At 47.5% G+C, this 24,575-nt stretch overlaps 1 protein-coding gene across 1 annotated transcript in view; it reads left to right on the top strand.

The window, feature by feature from the left end:
- The window catches only part of LOC130559661 (inactive phospholipase D5), a 133,888-nt gene that overhangs the window by 44,818 nt on the left and 64,495 nt on the right, over positions 1-24,575 (top strand). Inside the window, 4 exon segments of the mRNA XM_057342870.1 lie at positions 9,246-9,423; positions 9,585-9,693; positions 18,527-18,654; positions 19,472-19,669. Of these exon segments, the coding sequence (XP_057198853.1) occupies positions 9,246-9,423; positions 9,585-9,693; positions 18,527-18,654; positions 19,472-19,669 (613 nt within the window).

Raw genomic sequence — 24,575 nt, 5'->3', positions numbered from 1 at the left:
GAGACCATGTGATGTCTCCACTAATTCCTCCCGATGGCAGGATAGTTGTCTCTGTAGCGTTTTTTCCCCAGGGGGGGATTAATGCTTACCCAGTGGCCCTTATGGTGCCGCGCAGCTTCTCGGTGTTAGAGAATCAAGGCCTCCGCCCGTGACGGCCGGTGGCAGGGGCTTCCCACCTTTTCTTCAAAAGCTCTGGGACCCCCTACCTCTCCACTGGACGGTTACAATTCCGCGCTAGCGCTCCCGTCTGACTCGCCCAGGCCAGTCAACGTCGCTCCGCTGGAGATTGTGATGCGGCACAGCACTGTCGCGTTTTCCATAGGAACCCCATCTGTCTGCTCGACACAACGTCGAGAGACCGACAGAAATGGAACGTCTTGGTTACCGATGAAACCTCAGTTCCCTGATGGAGGGAACGAGACGTTGTGTCCTTCTTGCCACAACGCTGGCCGCCCGCCGCAGAGGTCGAGGGATGCTCAGGCTCCTCAGACCAAAGGTGAATGAATGCAGCACGCCGTCTCCCTTTTATACCCGGATATCCAGGGCGGAGTCCGGCATGCAAATTTCAATCGCCAATTTCATTGGCCTTTTCTAAACTAGTCAGAAGTTGGTTGGTTCTCAAGAGCGAACCCCATCTGTCGGCTCGACACAACGTCTCGTTCCCTCCATCAGGGAACTGAGGTTACACCCGTAACCAAGACGTTTTCCATGCTCGCTATCACTTCGTTCATATCTCATCTTAATATTAACAAAAATCTCCAAGCTGGCTATATTAAAGGCTAAGTGGAATTCAATTTTTTTCATAAACTTATATACGGATCATCCTCCCCTCAAATAGCCAGTTCGCAAACCTCCATGCTCATTAAAGGCATCCAAAAAGCCCAACCCACCTGCCTAGACCCCAGATAGTAATGTGTGTGTTACTGTAAAATTGTTGCAAAAAAAAAAATTTCCGACTACCCTAACATTTTATTTAGAGCAATTTCAAATTGATACAGATTATTTAATAATATCACTAGCTTGTTAGAATTGTTACATTTTTACAGTGTAATATAATACTTCTAAAAGGTGGGGTGCTGTGAGAGACCTCCAAAATAAAATTTGCCTAGGGCCTCCAATGTTTAGAACCGGCCCTGATCTCACCAACATTTCGTAGATGACAGCTATTGACCTGTCACTCGTTTCTGGTTTCAGAAACATGTCAGGTTCATTATGCTCCAATCTGGCATCCCAGTGAAGAATTTCTCCAGTCATTCCTTTTGAATAGGAACAGCAACAACAGCCGCACAAAAAGGCCTCCCCCAACAGCAAATTCAAGCGCTCGGCCGCTGGTCAACAGAAGCCTTTAAAAGCTACATTCGATCAGATGGCTCTCACATTAAGAATGCTACCATCAGCCGAACCCTCATCAGCCGAACCCGTTCACGCCAGTACGAGCCAGCTTCTGCAGGAGCTTTAACTCTATTACCCACTGCCGCAGCAGTGCCCACTCCTGCATTAGCCTTTATCTCTATTTCCCACTGACACAGCAGTGCCATCTCCCGTAGGAGCCCTATATATCTATTTTCCACTATCGCAGCAGTGCCCGCTCTCGCATGAGCCTTTATCTTATTTTACACTGCCGCAGCAGTGTCTTTACCATATACTGTATCTCTTTTCAGATACCGTAGCGGCTCCCACAGGAGCCAAACTCTATTCCAGATGCTATTGGAATACCCACTCCCGTAAGCCTTTATTTATTTTTTTTCACTGCTACACTAAAGTCTCTATCTTCCTTATTTTCAGAATTTTCTACGGCTGCTCCCGCAGGAGGCAAACTTTCTTTTCAGGCACCTCATCAGTGATCCCACTCCAACGGCCACCACCTCATCGCCTAAACTATGCTATTTTGGGAGGTCATCAGCTGCTGTCCCGCGTTAGTCACATCTTTTGGGGGAGAGCTCTGGGTTCGGGCTAACACCAAGCTCAGAGCCCTCTCCCCATACAGGGTGGAGTACTCTGAGTTCGGGCAAAAATACAGATCTCTGAGCTCTCTCAGTAGACAGCATGCCAAATACACTTACCACTCTCTCCGCCCTATCTATTTCCTAAGGTGAACTCGTGAAATGATGTCTGGAGCACCAGGAGTCTTGGTGGGATGCTGCTAATGTGGGCAGCCTCCGGAACAGAATGGACAGAATGTTCTTTACATGCCGTAGGATGATTTTATGTAGAAAACAGTAAATCACAAAAATACTTTAGCTGAGTTTTCACATAAAGGCTCACATATGACCAACCGAGGACGGTATGGGAACATTCTGTTACATCCCAAATGTTACATCATTTTCTCTTTATTTGGACCAAGTGATGTTTTGTATGGTATCTCCTTCCCTAAGGGCCCTTCCGAGGGAGATATATTCTGTTTGGAATGCACCGCATGTCTGGTCACGCTTGTGTTCCCTTTCTGCAGTACTGCCTATTTGCGAGTTATAGGCTACTATAAACATGACGCGCGGCACCGCTTCTCGTCCGGTGTGCACTATTGTTTTAACATTTTGTGGAGATAGCCAAAACCTTGTTTTATGAAGTTTTGACAGAAGAGTACAGGAAATACACAGGTCATGCATACAATTCTGTGAACATGAATAAAATAAGATATTTCGATATTGACACAAGGAAAGGGCACAGGCCAACAGAATGATTTACATGTAGCTTTGTAAACTGCTGGCATCTAGAATGAGTTTGATAAGCATTTTATTGTTCATAGCAAAGAGCTCTCTCAACTTATATTTTACAGTTTGTCAATTAATAAGATTATAATCATTTTATACGCACCCCTCAAAATCCCCAACAGAGCCCTGGTCGTGAGATCATAGTCTCCTAAGTGGGTTGTCTCTTTTTTTATTTCATCCCATTCTATTATATTTTACCCTGAATAATGTCACGCATGTCTCCGTGAAATTACAGCAGTTTTGGTTCTGACTTAAGTAAATGACATAAATAATCAAAGACTTCAACACAATATAGAGGATTCAAAGCAGATATTTATTGACAGAGATGAATAAACATTATCTTTATGGTTAACATTATATTCTTGTCTTACCACATAAGTTTAGCAGGTTGTCCGTTTTTAGAAACAACAATCAAAAGCTTCTTTAGTCACAATCACAAACATCAGGGTCTGTTCATTTAAAATCACTAAAATATGTGTTTACTCGCACATATGCAAGGTATAAAGTACAGAAATAATATTAATAAACCGTTAATGTAATATTTACATTTATTTACATTTATTCATTTGGCAGATGTTTTTATGCAAAGCGACTTACAAGTAAGAGAGCATATAAACATTTTGTCAACACGCTAAACAGTACATTTAGTTTACAAGGACATGCTACTAGGAGGACTAAAGCAGGAGTGAGCAAAGGCATCCTAAATGAATATGGTTTTCTTCTTGAAGAATAATGCAGTCATAGTTATAATACCACGTATCATTTTACTTCAAAGCGGTAGAATGGGAGTGAATGGATGTTGACTTTTTGAAGCTCCAAAAAGTGAATCCATCCAGCCATCCATCACATAACTGCTCAATACGGCTCTGTGGTCTTAACAAAGGTCTTCTGAAGCGAATCCATGCGTTTGTTTAAGAGAAATATCCATATTGACAGCGCTGTTATCATTGATGTCTAGCTTTTGTCATCTCTTGAATGCGTGTGAACCAGAAACATTTTTGAAAGATTTTATTTGCTATTAAAGTATCCCTTTGACGTTTACATGTTGCGAGTGCGCGGCATTTTTTATTGATTTGGGATATTATCAGCTTGTTTGTAATTATATTCAAATTAATAAAGTAATAATAGTTTAAGAAATAAAATATTTATATAAAACATCAGTGGGATATTCATCATTGGTGGGCCTGTCAGGTCAGTTTAGTTACATTACCAGTTGTTCACCCCAACCTTACCCTAAAACTTAATTATTAAACACTCGTTAGCCACTTTTCTGTCATGACTGTGCGAGAACAGAGACTGCAGAGACTCAATTGCGGGAAATGAATAGGTTTTTATTGAAAAGTTTCCACAAGAATCCATGAAGAGACACCGGCCTCGGAACCATGTGAGTCCACGGGAAGAGGGCTCGACCCGACGGCACTCATGGAAGAATCTGAAGTAGACCCAGTCCGGGAGATTCTGTCCCACGAAGGGGGGAACGCACGGCGGGGAGAACCCTCGACCCACCGGCCTATTCTTGCCGAGAGAGGTGGTCGCTGGTGAAGAGATGCCGGAGTGTAGAGAGCAGGACAGTCCGGGAAGCCAACGGGAACTATGGGAAAACAGAATTAGAGTACAAGAGAACTAGGCACTGGAGACTTGGACTATAGGAATTATACCAGAGAGTTAACTAGAAGACTAACCCTGAATTTAGAGGGGAAAACAAGAAAAATAGAATCTTACTATGACTAGACATGACTAGAAAAGGTCAGGGAACGACTGCTACAAACAACAGTCTGACACAAGACGAGAGGATGAGAGGGATTAAATAGAGAAAACCTAAAAGGCGGGAATAAACTGCAGGTGGAACATAATGAGAGACCAGGGGAAGCTACTGATCAGGAACCAGCTACAGGGATGAGAGTGATGAGGTGATGGGAAACCGGTGAGGGGAAAGCCTGTCAGGGAGACACGGGGGCGGGGCGAGTGATGCAGACACTGAACATGTGTGGAGATGTCAAACGGCACTCCACGTGTTCGACAAAACAAAACGTAGTCAACATGAATTAGTCAACACAGGCTTTACTCTCTACGCCACAGGAAATTGGCCAGTGTCATTCTTACATCTTTTCTATTCCAATCAGAAACAGGTGGGAAGATATAGATAAATAGACACTCCTTAAAAGATATTAGGAAATCCTTGGGGGTGCTTTGCCGGGTCAGAATGGGGTTTGTCTTGAGAACCTATCATCTTCTGAGTATATAGAAAAGGCCAATGAAAATTGGCGAATGAAATTTGCATGCCGGACTCCTCCCCGGATGTCCGAGTATAAGAGGGAAGCCGGCGTGCTCATTCATTCACCTTTGGTCTGAGGAGCCTAAAGCATCCTCCCCCGACCGCTGGGGTGGGCGGCCAGTGTTGTGGCATGAGGGACACAACGTCTCGTTCCCTCCATCAGGGAACCGAGGTTACATCCGTAACCAAGACGTTCCCTTTCTGTCGGTCTCTAGACGTTGTGTCGAACCGACAGAATGGGGTTCCTATAGAAGACGCCACAGCACTGAGCCACGTCACAATCTCTGCGGAGCGACGTTGACTGGCCTGGGCGAGTCAAACGAACACGCTAGCGCGAAATTATGACCTTCCAGTGGAGAGGAAGGGGGACCCAGAGCATTCCACAAAAAGTTGGGAAGCCCCCTAACGCCGGCCGTCACGGGCGGAGGCCTGATTCTCTAAATGGCGAGAAGCCGCCCGGCACCGTACGGGCCACTGGGTAAGCATTATTCCCCCCTGGGGGGGAAAAACGCTGCAGAGGCCACTACCTACCATAGGGAGGAATTAGTGGAGACACCACATGGTCTCACCATAGGGGAGAACTCATGGGAGGAATGTGCGGACTGCAGGAGTTAACCACAAGGTGGGAGTCCACCTGGGGAGGTCATGGGTTGCCAAGGTGGGAACCATTCATGAGGATACATCAGACGGAACAGCCCACGGAGGGAGGGTTACCACGTCTGGAGCACTAGGTCCGGTTAGAGCTATGTGGGAGATAACTCAACTGTTCCCCGGCCTAAAGGGGCAGGGCTGCTCTGCCCAGCCTGTCCCCTGGAAGGGTGCTTAGTGATGAATGGAATGCCTGTTCTTTACCCGAGGGGAAAGAAGTGAGGCGGGATCGCCACTGCTCCCCCCGGAGGGGGAAGGGCTTCCGCAGGAGTATGCCCTACCGGCTGCCGGTCCCACACCTTGCCAGGATGCGGGCTGACACCGGTTCCGCGCGTAGGTACTAGAACCTCACGGAGTTGTTGGGCATAGCCCAACCCGCAGCTCCGCAGATGTCTGCCAGGGAGGCGCCCTGAGCCAGCCACGAGGGGTGAGCCTCACCCCCAACGGGCAGGAAAAGAGATCGGTATGCCCTCGAGGGCATCCACGATCCAGTGCGCCAGCCCCTGTTTGGAGACAGCCCTCCTGCTGACCTCCGAAACAGACAAAGAGCTGCTCAGAGCTTCTGGGCTCTGCGTGCGGTCCAAGTAGAGGCGCCGTGCGCGTACTGGACACAACACGGATAGGTTGGGTCTTCCTCCCCGGTGGGGAGCGCCTGCAGGTTCACCACCTGGTCTCTCGGGAGAGTGGTGGGAACCTTGGGCACGTAGCCGGGGCGGGGTCTCAAGATAACGTGAGAATCCCGGCCCCGAGTTCTAGGCAATCTGTGGACACGGAGGTGCTTGTAGATCCCCTACCCTCTTGGAGGTGTAGCGCGCATGCGGTTTCTCACCAGAAGGGAGGCGACCTCCGCCCGAAGTACGGGGGCATCCCTGCCTCTGCCTGAGGTAAAAGGACGTCCCGGAACTTGGGCGGACGTGTAGCGACTGAATCGCGTAGCCGAGACGGATCGTCTTCCTCAGCCCGCCTGACAGTCTGGGGGCTCCCAGAACTGTGACAGGGGACTAGAGGTTGATCTGCTTCATCGCCCCCGCGGAGGGTGGTTCGATGGCTAGCAGTACGGATTCCTTGCCAGGGGAGGCCCCCCGGGGAGGAGATCGGCTCTGCCATATTTCCTGCCTGGCGACTGCGCAGCTCAACGCACTGTCTGACTGAGAGTGCTGAGGGCTGGTGTTTATACTCGACATTGCGCTTTGCCATGACGCAACGTCGAGTTTGCCGTTCACCGTCGTGCAGAGGGTGAGAGCGGCTGAGGTAACCCAGAGAGAGAGGAAACTCTCCTTTTTGAGAGTAAGTGGGCGCCAGCCCCCCAGAGGGGGCCAGCAGATGGAGGGACGGGGCAGGAACCGTCCCTATCCGACCTCCCAGCGCTGTGGCTGGGGTCGGGCCCAATGGTAGCCTCGATCCCCCTGAGGTGATCCCATGACAGCGCTGCCCGCGGCTGCTGATGGGGCGATGGTCTCCTCTTCGCTGCTCCTCCAGGTCACTGGAGGGCGTTGAAGAGGACCAGGGCTGCTGGGAAGCAGACAGTGCACGGGACTCGACGGCCGAGGCGGCCGAGTTGCGCACGGAGGACTGCTTTTTACTGTCGAGAACCCTCCACAGTAACACCAACCAGCCCCCCCTTGCGAGACGGGTACGTCGAGAAAGCGGACCTTCTCAGCGTTACTCATCTGCGCAAGTATCGGCCAGAGGAGTTCCTCATGGACCACAAGTGTGGACATCGTCCGACCCAGGGCCCCCGTCGTCACCTTGGTCGCCCGTAGAGCGAGGTCGGTGACGGCGCGGAGTTCCTGCATAAGCGCTGGGTAGGTCTTACCCTTGTGGAGCTCTCTCAACACCCTGGCCTGGCAGGAGCCATAGCGTGGAGAGAGGAGGCAGCCTGGTCCGCCGCAATGTAAGCTCTCAACACCAGAGATGCCGAGACACCACAATGATTTGGACGGGAGTCTAGGTCGAGCCCCCCCAGGTGGCCGCCGCCTACGGGCACGAGTGCACCGCGGCGGCATACTCCACCTGGGGGAGAACGACGTATCCTCCAGCTGTCTCAACCTCGAGGGAAGAGAGGGTGACCGAACTTTGTTTGACGTGAAAAATGCCGGAAAGGGGGCGTTCCAAGTTCCTCATGCACTTCCGGTAAACACGGCACTGGGGGTGGGCGCGGCTTGGAGCCGCGCTCAAACCCGAGGCGCCATGTATCCAGCCGCGAGTGCCGGGAGAGGCAGTGTGGGCACTGCAACACTCACGGCGGCCCGGGAAAGCATGGCCGACACTTCGACGTCAGCTTCTTCCTGGGCTCGACCCCCTGAGGGAGGGAGCCTGAGGAATTGTCGGAGTCGGATGGCAGTACGTCACCCCCCGATGCTGCAGGAGACATCTCATCATCACGCATCGTGTCCGAATACGTGATTGAGGATTAAGACTGCGGACCGTCTCCTGGGGAACGGTCAGACGAGTGAGACGAGGTGTGAACGGTCCATGAGCCAGTGGCTGGCGGATTATCGCTCACAGTAATCCTCATATCACCCTCGCTGCTTGCCGTAGCGGACGGCAGGGCTGTAGTCCTGCCGCCACGGAACGGGGAGCAAACGAGGTGGTGGCTGAGTCCCGTGGGAACACAGCCACCTGTGACACAATGTCTGAATCATCACCGCCTGCAGTGCGGGCAGGATGTATCCACAACGTCTGCCCCAGCATATTGGAAGCAGGCATCGTGTCCGTCCCCCTCCTCGATAAGTGTGTTGCACCCATGAGAACAGCGGGACATGCCATGCTGGAGAAATTTGCTCTTTTAGAAAGGAAATTTGCTCGAACACCTCCGGAACTGCCGAGACGCCCAGGGGAGAGTCACTGCAGGAAGGGACCGTCCACTGTCCACGTCGTAGATTCCAGCAGAAAAATGATCACCAAAGATCGTAGAGAAGCTCATCAGATGCGTAGGCTCTGAAGAACAAAAGATGAATGAATGAGCACGCCGGCTTCCCTCTTATACCCGGACATCCGGGAAGGAGCCCGGCATGCAAATTTCATTTGTCAATTTTCATTGGCCTTTTCTAAATACTCAGAAGGTGATAGGTTCTCAAAACAAACCCCATTCTGTCGGTTCGACACAACGTCGAGAGACCGACAGAAAGGGAAGGAAAATTAGCTTTCTCCCTCTGCTCAAGCCTGTGGCAGCCCATAGAACCACAAGTTATGATACTTGCCAAGCAGATAGAGGACAACCGATCCATTAACCATAGGAAGTTTGGAGTCTCAAACTTTTTAGTGCCACTAACAGACATTTCTTATTGATGCAACAAACTGTTTTATTGTGTACTGCAGCCACAGGTAGCACTGTAAGCATGCCAAAATAGATTTTAGTTTTGGTACAAAACTTCACAAGCATGATCAGATGGTACATGCACAGTTTCGTCACTTCAAGACCTAATGGTCCAGAGATAGGAAAACGGTTATTCATGTCCAGAATCACGAGGGTGGTCTCTGTCTCCCTTTTCCTTGGAACCTCCAATTCTGTATGTCTGATTTTCAAGAAATGTTTCATGCATCATCTAGTGACACTCCTGTCCATAATTCCAGCCTCCATTTTAATGTAGATTCTCTTGCAATCACAGATTTGTGCTCGTGGAGAATATTCCAGAAGATCTTTCCATTCCCTATAAGGGCACCATTCCACTGAACGCTGGTCTCCATGAACTTTTAGAACAAGCACGTCGATTCGTCGAGATTGTGTCACCATGGTGGGCTCTGAACTCAAGCAAGAATGAGTTTCTTATTCCTCAAGCCAAACAGGTAATGGCAAACACAGAAACATATTTATTTATTCCATTTACATAATTGTTGAATATCTGCACATTAAACACAGAATAAAACAAAGAGGGCATATTGTTCCCAATTTACTGTCACTGCATTTAACTGCATTTTACTGAAACTGCTCCATTTGTGATCCTTAGGGTGAGATCTTATTTCATCGACTGACACTTTTGAAGTCTAGATAAGTCAGCTTGAGGGTGGTCAGTGGAATATCAGATTCCTCAGAACTAAACATTCTAAAAGAGCATGGTAAGTATGTGACAGTGTTTGTTTAATTTCTTTGTCATAAATGATATGTTGTTTGAACTCACATCTTTGCTCGCTTGTATACTTTTAGGTCTATAGCCAAATTCAGAAAGGCACAGAAATTGAATAACAGTTTGTTAACAAATGCATTTACAAAAACATTTCTTCGAAATCTACAGGAAACACAACACTCAGATACAATAGACATTAGACAGTCTAAACATTAGCAGTCAGGGGAATGCCGGTTTAAAATCATAACAGGAATGGTCACTCATAAGGAGATTGAGAAACGTTTTTCAACAGTCACGGTATCCACTTCCTGCCTGAGGCAGCAGAAATTCATCATTTACTTATTTCCTAGTCTTGCCCCTCCATCCCCCCTTGTTCGACTGCATGGCAAGGTCTACCTGTTCAATGCATCTTAGCTAAAGCTCCCATCGGATGCTGTGAGGACTCTCCCTGTCGAACATCTAAACTCATTCCCTAATTCCACTTCCTCAGTGTCATGTTGCAGTTCGCAGGAGTGCTCTTGCTCGACTGCTGGCAGGGTCTACCCATCCAATGCCATGAGCAACTCCGCTAAAGCTGCCGTTGGACCAGGGGGTCTAAAAATTTAGGGGGCCAGGGACCCCTTAAAGGGGAAACAATTTTACAAGGACCACCTCAAAATTGTAACAGTTATCAAGCATATGTTTACCCCCATTTGCACTGAAGGCTTTCCTGTGGCTCGGTGGTTAGAGCATGGCGCTGACAATGCCAAGATCATGGGTTTGATCGCAGGAAGGCACATACTCAGAAACATATATATAGTATAATGAAATGTAAGTCGCTTTGGATAAAAGCATCTGCCAAATGCATAAATGTAAATGTCATACAGAAGTAAGTATATTACTTATATTAGATACTAATATACATGTTCAACTTTTTTCTTTCTTTTATTGATTGACATTGAGACATGCAGCCTTAATTTCTACTGTACACTTACCTTACACATATCATCATCAACACAAGAGTTACCTTTGTTGTAGAGAATCAATCTTCTCAGTGCAGGAAGAAAATGGACTCTATTTTAACAATCTAAGCCCATGGTCATTTTTCATATTCAGGATGTTTATTTGCTGCTGCACATCCCTCTGTGTGTAATAAGCAGTGTACACGCTTAGTGGACCCGTCTATGGCGCATATTATTAATACGCTCTTTTAAAGTAACCCAAAAAATACTGCGCCATTGACTTTAGACCAGGTTTCAGTTGGTCAGTGGTGCAGTATATTTCAGCAGCCTTAAAATAGCAATGCGCCAACAATGTGCCTGAACACACCTAATTTTCACACCAACACGCCCATGGGCATACAAATGGCTGCAAATGCATTTGCTTTGCAAACAACATGGTGCATGACGTGAAAATGATAACTGCAAATCTAGGGCTGAAACTAGCAAAAAGCACTTGCTTGGTGCCGCATTGCGCTGGGTGTATGATAGGGCCCAAAGATTCCAAAAGTGCCAAAAGGTCCAACTTTATTCACTCGAGCCAACAAATTGAGATGTCCAAAGATCATCTGACAAATGAACATCTGACACCAATGTTTATACAAAACGTCTTGGTTACGGATGTTCCCTTTCTGTCGGTCTCTCGACATTGTGTCGAGCCAACAGATGGGGTTCCTATGTAAAACACCACAACACTGTGCCCTGTCACAATCTCTAGCGAAGCAATGGTGACTGGCCTGGGCGTGTCAGCCGTGAGCGCTACCGCAAAATTTTAACCTACCAGTGGGTAGGTAGGGGGTCCCAGAGCTTTACTTGAAAGGTGGGAAGGCCCCTACCTTCGGCCTCACAGGCGGCGGCCTTGTTTCTCTAACAGCGAGAAGCCGCCTGGTACCGTAATGCCACTGGGTAAGCGCTACTTCCTCAAGCGGGAGATGCGCTACAGAGACCACTTCCTACCGGAGGGAGGAGTTTAGTGGAGATACCAACATGGTCTCACCGATGGGGGAGAACTCATGGGAAGAATGTGCGGACTGAAGGAGTTAACCGCGAGGTGGAGGTCTACCTAGGGAAGATCATGGGTTACCAAGGTGGGAACCAATCATGAGGATACATCAAATGGAACCGCCCTGCTGGGGGGTTACAACGTCCGGTAGCACTAGGTCCGGTTAGAGCTATGTTGTGGATAACTCAGTTGGTACCTGGCCTAAGGGGCAGGGCTGCTCTGCCCAGCCCGCCCGCAGGAAGTGCTTGCTTAGTGATGGATGGAGTGCCTGTTCTTCACCCAGTGGGGGAAGAAGGGAGGCTAGTTTAGTACGCTGACCCCCTTAGGAGAAAGGGGGGAAGGTACTGTCATAGGCGTATACCCTACCAGTCGCCAGTCTTGCCTGATGCCTGCGAGACTCGAGCTGACACCGGTTTACGCGGAGGCTGTAGGACCTCGAGAAGGTGATGGGTGTAGCCCAACCCGCAGCTCTGCAGATGTCTGCCAGAGAGGCGCCTCGAGCCAGTTCCCACGAGGAGGCTGTACTCCGTGTGGAGAGAGCTCTCACCCAGTGGGCGTGGGCGATCTTAGGACAGGTACGCCGTAGTGACGGCGTCCATGATCCAGTGGGCCAATCTCTGTTTGAGAAAGCCCTCCCTGCTGATCTCCAAAACAGAAAAAGTGCTTGTGGCAAGGTGGGCGTGGTTCAGCGAAGTCTGCAGCAGGAGAGAGAGTGAGGAGACGAGCGTGAGTGAGTGGCGCTCGCACAAATAATGAACACCTGTGCCTTGTTCCAGTAACTGGCGTGGAGAGGCTTAAAAGCAGCAAGGCAGAGACAGTCGGGGAGAGAGACAAGAGCTGACGGCTGGTGGCAAGTGGCTTGGGACGAGTGAGCGGAGGACTTAGAGCGGGAGGCTCTGACCACAAGAAAGACTGTTCGTCCACAGAAGTGGCGGTGTTTGATTTAGGCGAGTACAGCGCTTGTGTTATTTTGTTAAGAATAAAAGTTCGTAGTCGTCAGCTCTACCCTGATTCCAGCCTCTTCCTTCCTGTCCCCTTGAAGTCTTGTTACAGTGCTGCTCAGAGCTCCTGTGGCGCCGCGTGCGGTCCAAGCAGAGGCGCAATGTGCGTACTGGACACAACATGAATGAGGTTGGGTCTTCCTCCCCGGTGGGGAGCGCCTGTAAGTTCACCACCTGGTGTAGGGGGAGTGGTGGGAACATTGGGCACGTAGCCGGGCCGGGGTCTCAGGATAGCGTGAGAATCACCGGGCCCGAGTTCCAGGCAATCTGTGGACACGGAGAATGCTTTTAGGTCCGCTACCCTCTTGAGCGCCATCCGGAGAGCCATCTTCATCATGAGGTGAGAAAGAGCGGCATCTCCGAGGGGATCCAGGACCACATCAAGGTCGCAAGAGGGTACGGAGCGCGGGTGAGGCAGTGCCTTCCCGTGTCCCTTAGGAACCAATTGATCAGGTTGTGCCATTCTAGAGACTTACCAGCAACTGGGTCGTGATGAGCGGCAATAGCGGCTACATACACGCTCAGTGTGGAAGGAGAGAGATTACTCTCGAGTCTCTGGAAGGACAGCACATTCCTAATCGAGCAACTCCGGGGTCTTCTCTTCGAGAAGAGCACCAGGATGAAAAGAGGCACCACTTACAGGCGTATAGCCGCCCAGTGGCCAGGGCCCTAGCCTGAGTGATGGTCTTAACCGCCGCAGGGAATAGGCCACTCAGGATCTCCTCATCCCGTCCAGGGGCCAGACATGGAGGTTCCAGAGGTCTGGCCTGGGATGCCATAATGTGCCCTTCCCCTGGAAAAGCAGGTCCTTCGTCAGGGGAATCGGCCAGGGGAGGGTGTCGTCAAGAGCATTAGCTCCGAGAACCAAGTCCGGTTGGGCCAGTATGGCGCAACTAGCACACTTGATGCTCCTCTTCCCTGACCTTGCACAGGGTCTGTGCAATGAGGCTCACTGGGGGAAGGCGTACTTCCACTTGTCCCACCGCCAGCTGTGCACTAGAGCATCCATGCCGAGGAGGGCCTCGGATGGGCGTAACCTAGCGGGCAATGGGTGGCATCCAGGGAGGCGAACAGGTCTACCTGAGCCCGCCCAAACTGTACCCAATGAGCTGGACTCCGCGGGGGTGGAGTCGCCACTCTCCGCGAGGCGTCAACTGACAAGAGAGCGCATCGGCTGTCTGGTTCAGGTCGCCTGGGATATGTGTGGCTTGCAGGGATCTGCTCACCTGCGGACTCCACAGGAGGAGGAGTCAGGCGAGTCGTGTTAGCTGCCATGAGCGAACGCCACCTTGGCGGATGAAATACGCTACGGAAGTTGTGCTGTCCGACCGGACCAGCACGTGCTTGTCCTGCACGAGAGGTTGTAGCCCCTTCAGTGAGGGTAGCACATCCAACAAATCTAGGCAGTTGATATGCCTGCACAGGCGCGGGCCCATCCATCGCCCCGACACTGCGTGCCCGTTGCACACGGCACCCCAACCCTGCAGGGAGGCGGCTGTCATCACCACGACATGCCTCGTGACCTGCCCGAGAGGGACCCCAGCGTAGAAAGGTCATTGAAGACCAAGGGGTTAGGGTGTGTCGGCAGAGAGGCGTAATCACCATCCGCCTGCTGCCGGTGTGCCACACTCTCCAGGGAACTCGACTCTGTAGCAAGTGTTGGAGCGGTATCATGTGCATCAACCCGAGGGGTATCACCACCGCCGAGGATGCCATGTGCCCAGGAGCCTCTGAAATTGTTTCAGGGGGACCGCTGACTGCTTGAAATATTCCAGGCAGTTCAATACTGACTGAGCGCGCTCTGTAGTCAGTCACGCTGTAATGGAGACAGAGTTGAGTTCCACACCAAGAAAGAGGAAGCTGCGCACAGGGGAGAGCTTGCTCTTTTCTCGGTTGACCTGTTGTCCCAATCGATCTAGGTGCCGAAGCACTAGGTCCCTGTGTGTACATAACAGATCTCGCGAGTGTGTCAAATGAGCCAGTCGTTGAGATAGTTTAGTACCCGCACACCTCTCTCCCTGAGGGGAGTGAGGGCGGCTTCCACGATCTTCGTGAAAACTCGTGGGGACAGGGACAGACTGAAAGGGAGGACTCTGTACTAATATGCCTGACCCTCGAAAGCGAACCGTAGGAACGGGCGATGACGAGGAAGAATCAAGACATGAAAGTAAGAGTCCTTCAGGTCGATTGCAATGAACCAATCTTCACATCTGATAGATGCCAGGATGCGCTGCTGTGTGAGCATCCTGAACGGCAGCTTGAGTAGGTGCCTGTTCAGGGTACGCAGATCTAGCAACTCCCTTTTTGGGGACGATGAAGTACGGGCTGTAAAACCCGTTGAACATCTCGGCTAGAGGGACGAGCATGATCGCTTCCTCACCAGAGGGGTGGCGACCTCGGCCCGAAGCACGGGAGCATCCTTGCCTCTGACTGAGGTTTGGAGGATGCCCGAAACTTGGGCGGGCGTCTGGGGAGTTGGACCGCGTAGCCGAGACGGATCGTATCCCGTAGTCACCGTGACGGTTTGGGAAGCTCTTGTCAGGCTCCCAGGGACCGAGACAGGGAGGCTAGGGGTACGTTCCGCTTCATCGACCCCTTGGGGGGTGGTTTGATGGCTGGCAGTGTGGATCCCTCGCCGTGGGGGGGGCCCCGGAGTGGAGATCGACTCTGCTGTTTTACCTGCCTGACGATGATGTAGCACAACCCACTATCGATTGAGAGTGCATAGGCTGATGATTATCCTCAACATTGGGTCTTGCCTCAACATTGAGTTGCCAAACACCGTCGTGTAGAGGGTGAGAGCGGCTGTGATAATACTCAGATGATGATGTAGCACAACGCACCGTCGATTGAGAGTGCTTAGGCTGCTGATTATCCTCGACATTGGGTTTCGCCGTCACGCAACGTCTTGCTGAACACCAGTTGCTGAACACCATCGTATAGAGGGTGAGAGCGGCTGTGATAAACACCCAGAGAGAGAGAGAAAACTCTTAGAAGTGGGCTGTTGGGATGGGGCAGGAACCGTCCCGGATCGACGAACCAGCGAAGGAATGGCTGGGACCGGGCCCGAAGGTATTCTCGATCTCCCTGGGGTCTTCCCATGAGGGTCGCTTCGGCTTCTGCCACGGCTGCTGACGGGGTGGTGGTCTCCTCTTCGATGTCTTCTTCCGGGGGGCCGCCTGAGTGGGGGGCGCCGAAACCGGAAGGCGTCGAAGAGGACCAGGGCTGCTGGGAAGCAGACTGTGCACGGGATGTCGACGGCCAGAGGGCAGCCGAGTCGCGGCGGGGGAGGATATCTTGATATCCTGTCTGCTTCTTTACTGTCGAGAACTGCAGCTCAACAGTATCACCAAACAGCCCCCTCTTGCAAGATGGGTGCATCGAGAAAGCAGACTTTCTTGGCATTACTCATCTGTGTAAGGTTCAGCCAGAGGTGTCTCTCCTGGACCACAAGTTTGGACATCGCCAAACGCGCGAGGTAGGTGACGGCGCGGAGTTCCTGCATAAGCACTGGGTTGGTCTTACCCTCGTGGAGCTCTCTCAACACCTTGGCCTGACCTGCAGGATGGCCATAGTGTGGAGAGAGGTGACAGCTTGGCCCGCAGCAGAGTAAGCTCTCGACATCTTGGATGCCGAAAAACCTACATGCTTTGGACAGGAGTCTAGGTCGAGCCCCTGGGGGACATCAACGTATCCTCTAGCTGCCACACCATCGAGGGAAGAAAGGGCGATGGAACTAGTTGACGTGCACGCACCGAAGGGGGTGTTCCAGGTCATACTAAGTTCCTCATGCACTTCCGGGGAAAGACGGCACTGGGGGCGAGTACGGCTTGGAGCCGCTCTCAAACCCGAGGTACCATATATCCAGCCGCGAGCGTTGGGAGAGGCAGTGCGGTGCGCTGCAACCCAATGCCGGCGGTCCGGGAAAGCATGGCTGACATTTCCACTTCTTCCTGGTCCTGGGCTCGACCCCCCGAGGGAGGGAGCTCAGAGGAATCGCCAGAGTCCGATGCCAGTAAGTCGCCCTCCGATGCTGCAACGGACATCTCATCATCACGCACCATTTCCGAATACGTGGTTGAGGAACAAGACGGTGGGACCATCTCAGGGGGAACGGTCAGATGAGCAAGACGAGGTGTGAACGGTCCGCGAGCCGGTGGCTGACGGATTAGCGCTCACAGTAATCCTCATATCACCCTCGCTGCTCGCCATAGCGGATGGCAGGGCCGTAGTCCTGCCGTCACGGAACGGGAAGCAGACGAGGTGGTGGCTGAGTCCCGTGGGAACACAGCCACCCATGACGCAACGTCTGAATCGTCAACCGCCCGCAGTGCGGGCAGGACGTATCCACAAGGGCTGCCCCAGCGTACTGGAAGCAGACCTCGTGTCCGTCCCCCTCCTTGATGAGTGTGTTGCACCCACGAGAACAGCGGGACATTCCACACTGGAGAAATTTGCTCTTTTAGAGAAAAAACTAGAACACTTCTGGAACCGCCGAGACGTCCAGGGGAAGTCTCCGCAGGAAGGGACAGTCCGCTGCACCACGTCGTAGAACCGGCAGTCTTGTAGTTGCTATCTTGTAGCGAAGTCTGTTGATCATGAGCGAAGGCTCCGAAGAACAAAAGGTGAATGAATGAGGCACGCTGTCTGCCTTTTATACCCGGATATCCGGGGGCGGAGTCCGGCATGCAAATTTTATTTGCCAATTTCATTGGCCTTTTCTAAGAAGTCGGAAGCGATTGGTTCTCAGGGACGAACCCCATCTGTTGGCTCGACACAACGTCGAGAGACCGACAGAAAGGGAACTTACAAGCCGTTTATCACGTTACATCAGGTTTTACCATGATGTGACCTTATTTTATTAGCAGAACTGGGGAAAAAATGTAGTTTACTGTAAACTACATACATATTGTGAAGTAAACAATCAGCTCAGTGTACGTGTATTGCATGCTTGTAAGAAGCATAAAAGCCTCATATAAAATATAAGAAATTCTCCAATATCTTGCATTATCATTTCATTGTAAAGGTATCACATAATTATTAATGTTAGGTGCATCAACTGTCAAACTAGTCTCTCTCAGTGTTTTATGAGAATTAAGCCACCATTCCTTGTGTAGTTACACAGTAAGTACATAGTGTGTGCATGTAGAACAGAACTGCACATTTAAGTGCTATAAAACCATCAATAAAATAACAGTGATTTAAAGGCTTAAATACATATGAACAGTAAAAGATCCTAAATGAGCCGGTAGTTTCTGTTTGTTTAACAGTGTCATGTCTGCAGTCTGACATGTCCTTTATTTTTATTTCAAAATAAAAATATTTCTAAATGTTTTGACACTGTCATTCTGATATTTTCTGTTCATGAGTATAGATATGTAACAGAGGCCAGCTAACGTGAGAGCTGTGCAGGTAAAGATCGGTTACAGATATACAGTAGGAATGTCATTTCCTACTTCAGAGTATGGACTAACCCTGCACACGTTGACTGCAGAATGCACACCATGGAATAGTAGTTTAGTCAAGTGTTACAAGATATAAACATGCAGAAAGATAATGTTAGACAAGCTGTGTAATGTACTTTTTTCAGCTTTGATGATCTGTAGCACTACGTGTTTTATCTCTTAGCCCTCCCTTTATCTCTTTCTTATTGCAGAGCTGTACAGCGAAATTTAAGCTCTCTCTTTAGCACATTTATACATTAAAACACATGCAACAGAAACAGATGTGTGCCCATGCAAACAATACAAGGGCAGAACATTTTTGATCAATTTTGTCCACCGTTTCTCACTCAATTTCTCTTTTTGTTGCGTTAACCCTAATCTTGACTGTGTGTTCTTTCAGGTGCTGAAGTGCACTTTGTGAATATGACAGTGCTCACCAAAGGTCAGATGAATTCTTCATTCTGGGTAGTGGACAGAAAGCACATGTACATTGGAAGTGCTGCCATGGACTGGAGATCATTCTCTACGGTACAGAGAAACTCTCTTTGAATAGATTTACATAACCAGCAATAGTTTGACTCTTGCGTCCCTTTTCAAACAGCTGTGCATGTCATAATCTAGTACCAACATGTTTTATCACTAGCTTAAATGAAAGCCATATATGTCATATATTTAAAAGATATTTGTAAAAAATCTAGATTAGTATGTGGTTTAATAAACCAGAACACAAGAAAACTGAAATTAGCACAAAGCCCCCTAATAACAAAACAAAACAAGACTGGACTCAAGGGCAAGGGCAAGGGCTTACATTCACAAGAGCTAAAACAAAAACACTTATATAAAAACAAAATAAAAGTCAACATGGCAAAGAAACATACGTACGTGAAAGATGTGCAATGTTCTTACGTGTTTAGCTGGGACAGCTTGTCGACACTTTGATGTAATTGATTTGACACGTTTAAAAGGTTATATTTTCCTTGTTATTTAGTTTTTGCCCACACCAGCCACGATGGCGATACGTGGCAAGCTACAATGGGTTCTACAATAGACTTTTTCGTGTCAGATGTGGTACACGTGGCAGCACATAAATCAGGATGCTTTACAACTGCAACCCTATTAATCACATAATACGGCCTGTATTCTGGTATTGTGTGAAAAGTTTTAACAAAGAATCCACATATCGCCAACACAGTTGGTTAGGAAACTGTAAATAAAAAGTAAATTATACCTTTTTAATGTGTTGCCACATCACATCGCATCCATTAACATAATCAATTACGTCGACGCGTCATTCCAGTCCTAATTTCATCATTGGGCTGGAAGTGAGAATTCCATTTCTTAACAGATGAAGGAGTTTGGGCTCATCATTTATAACTGTAGCTGTCTGGTGATGGATCTGCACAGAATATTCAGCCTCTACAGGCAACTGCAATACAAGGAGTTTGTTCCATCGATATGGTCCAAGAAACTGACTGCACTGTATAACAAAGACAAGAGTCTCCAACTGTTCCTGAATGACATCAAAGCAAAAGCATACATTTCTGTGAGTAACTATCTTATTAAATCAACATAAATGCAATGCTTTGATTCCAATAGAAGAGGAAAGATATGTTAGTAGAAGAAATCCTTCTTTAATTGCTTTAGTGTACTGATGGTTTATTGTTTGAGTGTTTTCAGGGGTGATTCTAGGGTTTTCCACTGAGGGTCACAAGTCCCTTACAGAAAAGACACATGAATTTCACATGTTTTTTACATGTTTTTCCGCATGTGATCACATGTATACAACATGTGTTTAACATGTGCAAAAAACACGTGTGATCACATGTGAAATGTGTGTTTTTGGAACATTTTGGTGTGAATTCCATGTGAATTCCCATGTGAAACACATAGGATAACATGTAAAAACCCATGGGATGACATGTGCAACATGTGGTGACGTGAAGAACATGTGATCACATGTGGAGACATGTCGCACATGTTATCCCATGGGTTTCACATGAATTCACACCAAAATGTTCCAAAAACACACATTTCACATGTGATCACGTGTTTTTTGCACATGTGAATTTCGTGTGTCTTTTCTGTAAGGGGGGGCCACAATTAAAACAGAGGGGCCAATAATGTGGGGTTTTATATGTACATATTTAAAGCTTTATAATTCAGTAAGCTTTAAAATAAGAAATAAACAGTGATACCTTTTTAACTTTTAATGGCATTTACTCACTTTTGTAAATAGGAACAGTCAACTAAAATTTGTATTAACTTTAAAACTGTAAGAAAATAATTTTGCATCCTGGGCATTTCACAAAAAAAGTACACAAAGCGTCAAGTTACATAGACTTTACACAAATCAATGCTTCACAACTGTTTTCAAAACAGAAGACCAGTCTTACAGAAATAAAAACACTATATGAACTGTATGTGTATGTGTCACAATACCTGTCTGTGTCTTGTTTAGTTTGTCCTCCATTTTGTGTTTTGTCTGTCATTTTGCAGTGTCTTATATTGCCCCGCCTCAATTGTGTGCACCTCTATCTTGTTTCCCTGATTAGCTTGTCTATTTAAACCCTTGTGTCTGGTATTGTTATATTGTAATGTGTTCTGTGTCGTGTTCTCTGCCTTGGTTTCCTCGGATGTAACTTTTGATTAAACCTGTTTGCATTTGGATCCTACATGACTACCTCATCATTACAGTATGGCTGAGTTGTCAAAGACACAGAGCTGCGTTTCTCGGGCGGTGTGTGATCAAACCAGCACGCCGCTGTTTGTAGCGCAGTGACGAGTATGTTCAAGTCAGATAAGCATATATGCTGTGTCAATGAAACGTGTTGGACTTTTAAGGCAGTCCTGCATGTTCAAAAATTTGCACAGAGACGTTCTCCAAAATCGATTAGAAGTTTATTATCAGATGTAAAAAGGAGTAACAAAGCTTTGGGTTGTCAGACGATCTCCTCACTCCACCACAAGCCAACAACCCAAATTATTCAAAAACACACATATTTATTCAGTATGTGACATCGCTCGCATCTTCTGACTCCTCCTCTGCCTTTTAAGGAGTGCTGCTCCCTTTCCACCATCACCGTGCACCACGTATATCTGCAAAACAACATCTTTGCACAACACATGTTTTGCAACCTGCGGTCAGTTGCTAATTTGAGGAAGCGTTCCCTAGAGACAGTTTCATATCGCAAAACAACATGTAAAAATACTTTCAGTAAAAAACTCAATCATCTAATGCTTTAATTATGCAGCATTGTTTCTTAATCCTATGATTCAATAAAACACATCAAAACTCATGATTATACTTAAAACATATGCATTGGATTAATTCATAACATTCCTTCCCTATGTGACTCTTTGTCAGCAGTTATTTTGCCCCCCCATCAGAACTAAATGTTCTATCAGTTTTAACCCACATCCTGTTTTTTATTCATGCAGCTCTTGGTGAGTTCCTCATAGCACAGCAGTATTTTTCCATTAGAGCAAGCAAGCAAACACATTAAAAGCACACAGCTTAATGATTTAATGAAAGAAAACACTTATTGATTATATTGGTAATTAAATCATACTTCTAACTGAATAATATTTCCACAATTCCCTCTCTTGACCTCGTAAGAGGTCACACATCATCTTCTCCTTCATTTTCTGCTAGATCACTTGATAACAAAGGCATACTGTATGGGGGTGGAGATTCTTTCTTTTCAATAGCTGTAACAATTAACCTATTGCACAGTGATCTAATACAGGGAATACAACAGCATCCACAGGTAATCAATATAGCTAAGAAAACTCCTATTGACACTACAATAGACATCACCACTGCTTTCCATTTCCCCAAGATCTTGTCTAGCCAATCTTCTATAGGGTTATCTACACCTGAATGTTCCTTCATCTCTACTGATAGCGTCTTCAATCCCTCTAATGCTCTAGTGACTGATCCATCTGGGGCTGTATTGTTTGGAATGTAAGTACAACAAAGATCTCCAAACATAAAACATACTCCTCCTTTTTCTGCTAACAGCATGTCTAGGGCCATACGGTTTTGGATGGCCATCAGGGAAGTTGGTGCTAGTTGTTCCGCTAAACCATCAACGGCATCTCTTGTCATGTTTGCTAATCTCATCACGTTATAATGTACATAGTTAATTCTATCTACATTCTTGTTGGGAGTGACTGGGAAAAATGCAGATATTATCGGTATGTTCTCTAATCCTGCTGTTATCTGATCTGCTAATTTGTATTCATTTGGTACTCCCCTAGGAACTCCTATTGCATCGATGTATGTGGGGCTGTTTAATGACAAATCTACACTTGAACCTGTTGCCCTCTTCCTGAGGATGTGTCTTCTGCATCTTCTGGCAAGTGTGGCTGAACTCATGCTTTCCTCATTCACAGTTCTTTCACCTATCAGGGTTATCGGGGCTCCTAACCTTACCATAGCACACACTCCTCTTGCTCCCTCAGGTACTCTAGTAAACAGTCTACGATCTCCACAATAGTAATACAATCCTGCTCTAGCCCATGTTCCTATTTGTGTCCCGTTATCTATCACTATCTGATTACACCAGTTTACCCGATTACTTATTTCCCCTAGGTTACTTGTTGGTGAGTTACGTGTAATGTTAAAACACGTGTAGTTTGCTTTCTGTGGTGTGAATGGTCCTGCTTTAGAGTGATTTGAGATGGGTGGAAATATTGCTGCCAACGTGGTACAATTTGGTGGTGATGCTTGATGTGTCAAGGCTAGCATACACCCGTAGCCCCAGGTATCGTTTGGATGCAAGGGAGCTGGTTCTATGTGTAGTTTGGGTCTTGCGTTAGCACACCCTACACAATCATCTAATCCTTGTTCTCTGGCTGTGGTAATTATCCATTCCAGCCATAAATTGTTTTCCCCATACACTGTGGCTTTTTCTATTATGTCTTCCGGTTTCAATTTGGTATAATCAATTTCTACTATTTCACCCTTTGGGTTTTTTTACTGGCAATGGTTTTTTCGAGGTTGTTGTTTCATTTTCTGGTCTTTCTTTTAACACAATTTTTTACCAGACCCAATGTATCCTTACCAGTCACATCCACTCCCACTAGTACATAAAATTGTCCTTCCTTGGTATCCCAACACTGGTTCGGTACACCCTGTGCGTTTGTTTTGTATATATCTTGTTGTAAACCTACTATAGATATGGTTATAGGATTTTGTGCGTGACTAAAATCTCTTTGTATGCTAAAATGTCCTGCCGCTTTTACTTCACCATTCGCTGTCTTTGTTTCTGTGGTTCCCTGAAAATCTGGATTAGTGGCTTGCCACACATGGTTCCAAGTGGGACACCATCTATGATTACCCGGCCATCCCAGCCCACACAGGTAAACATCATATCCTCGCCATGAACTATTCTTCCCGTTGCATTGGATAATACTACACAAATCAACTGTATATGATGTATTACTTCCTTTTGTATAATTTAGCTCAATTCCACCATATTTCTGTAAGCATTTGTCTGTTGATGTTATTGACCTTCTATGTCTAGTTCGCGGTGTGGTGCTATTACCTTCCTGACTTTTTTGTATTCCAAAAATTATCCCTACGATGGTTCTGCAATTATCCCTAACACACACAACAACTTCCAATTTTCCCACAGCTTCATCTTGTTGCTGTTGTATTCACCCTCTCTAGTATTGTCTTGTTATCTTTACAAAATCAACACTTCTTAAAAACTTAATACCTTAAAACTTGTAAGAAAACACTCTTAAAAATACACTTTCAAACCTGAAAATTGAAAAACATTGAACAACACTCAAAATCACACAATAATGAAAACTTGATTATAAGGAATAAATGGTTATTTGTATGTCCACGTCCGTGAACACTTCACTCAGAATCTTTTGCACTTTCTTGAAGTCTAGTTTATCTAGACCACACCCCAGCCGGGGTACTGAGACTCTTTTTACTCTATTAGCCACACACCAACCTCTCATGTGTTTTAGGCTTTCTGTGAAACAGTCATATGTTGGTAAATGAGTACATTGTTCTTTAGTTATTAGGTGAAAAATAATTCTGCCATCTTCTTCTTTAGTTACTGCACATTCACCTCGTTGTTTGTTTTGATCAATTACTTTCCCTGTACCATATCGCCATTTGAACTGTTTAGCTATACCTGCTCCGTATGCACAGTCAGCACTTACACAATGGGCCAATGGTTCTGTGTGTGGGCTTGTGAAAATATCGCCTGTTTTGTGTATAATTTGGAGCTGTTGGTGTTGTCCAGTGGCAATTTCAGTGTCTGTTTTACCGTGACTCTGTGTATCCTCCCTCTCTTGGACCTGAGTCCTTAGGTCCAAACCAGTGTCAGCAAGAGACCTAGAAGGGGGGTCACAAGCTACACAGGATGTTAAATGGAACCAAGTATCTCCCTTTCCTTGTAGTTGTATACAGTGTGAGGTGCGAGCTG

Source organism: Triplophysa rosa, linkage group LG9 (genome assembly GCF_024868665.1).
Source record: "Triplophysa rosa linkage group LG9, Trosa_1v2, whole genome shotgun sequence".
Taxonomy (NCBI): Eukaryota; Metazoa; Chordata; class Actinopteri; order Cypriniformes; family Nemacheilidae; genus Triplophysa; species Triplophysa rosa.
Note: the sequence above shows the minus strand (reverse complement) of the source record. Positions and strands in the feature narration are given on the sequence as shown.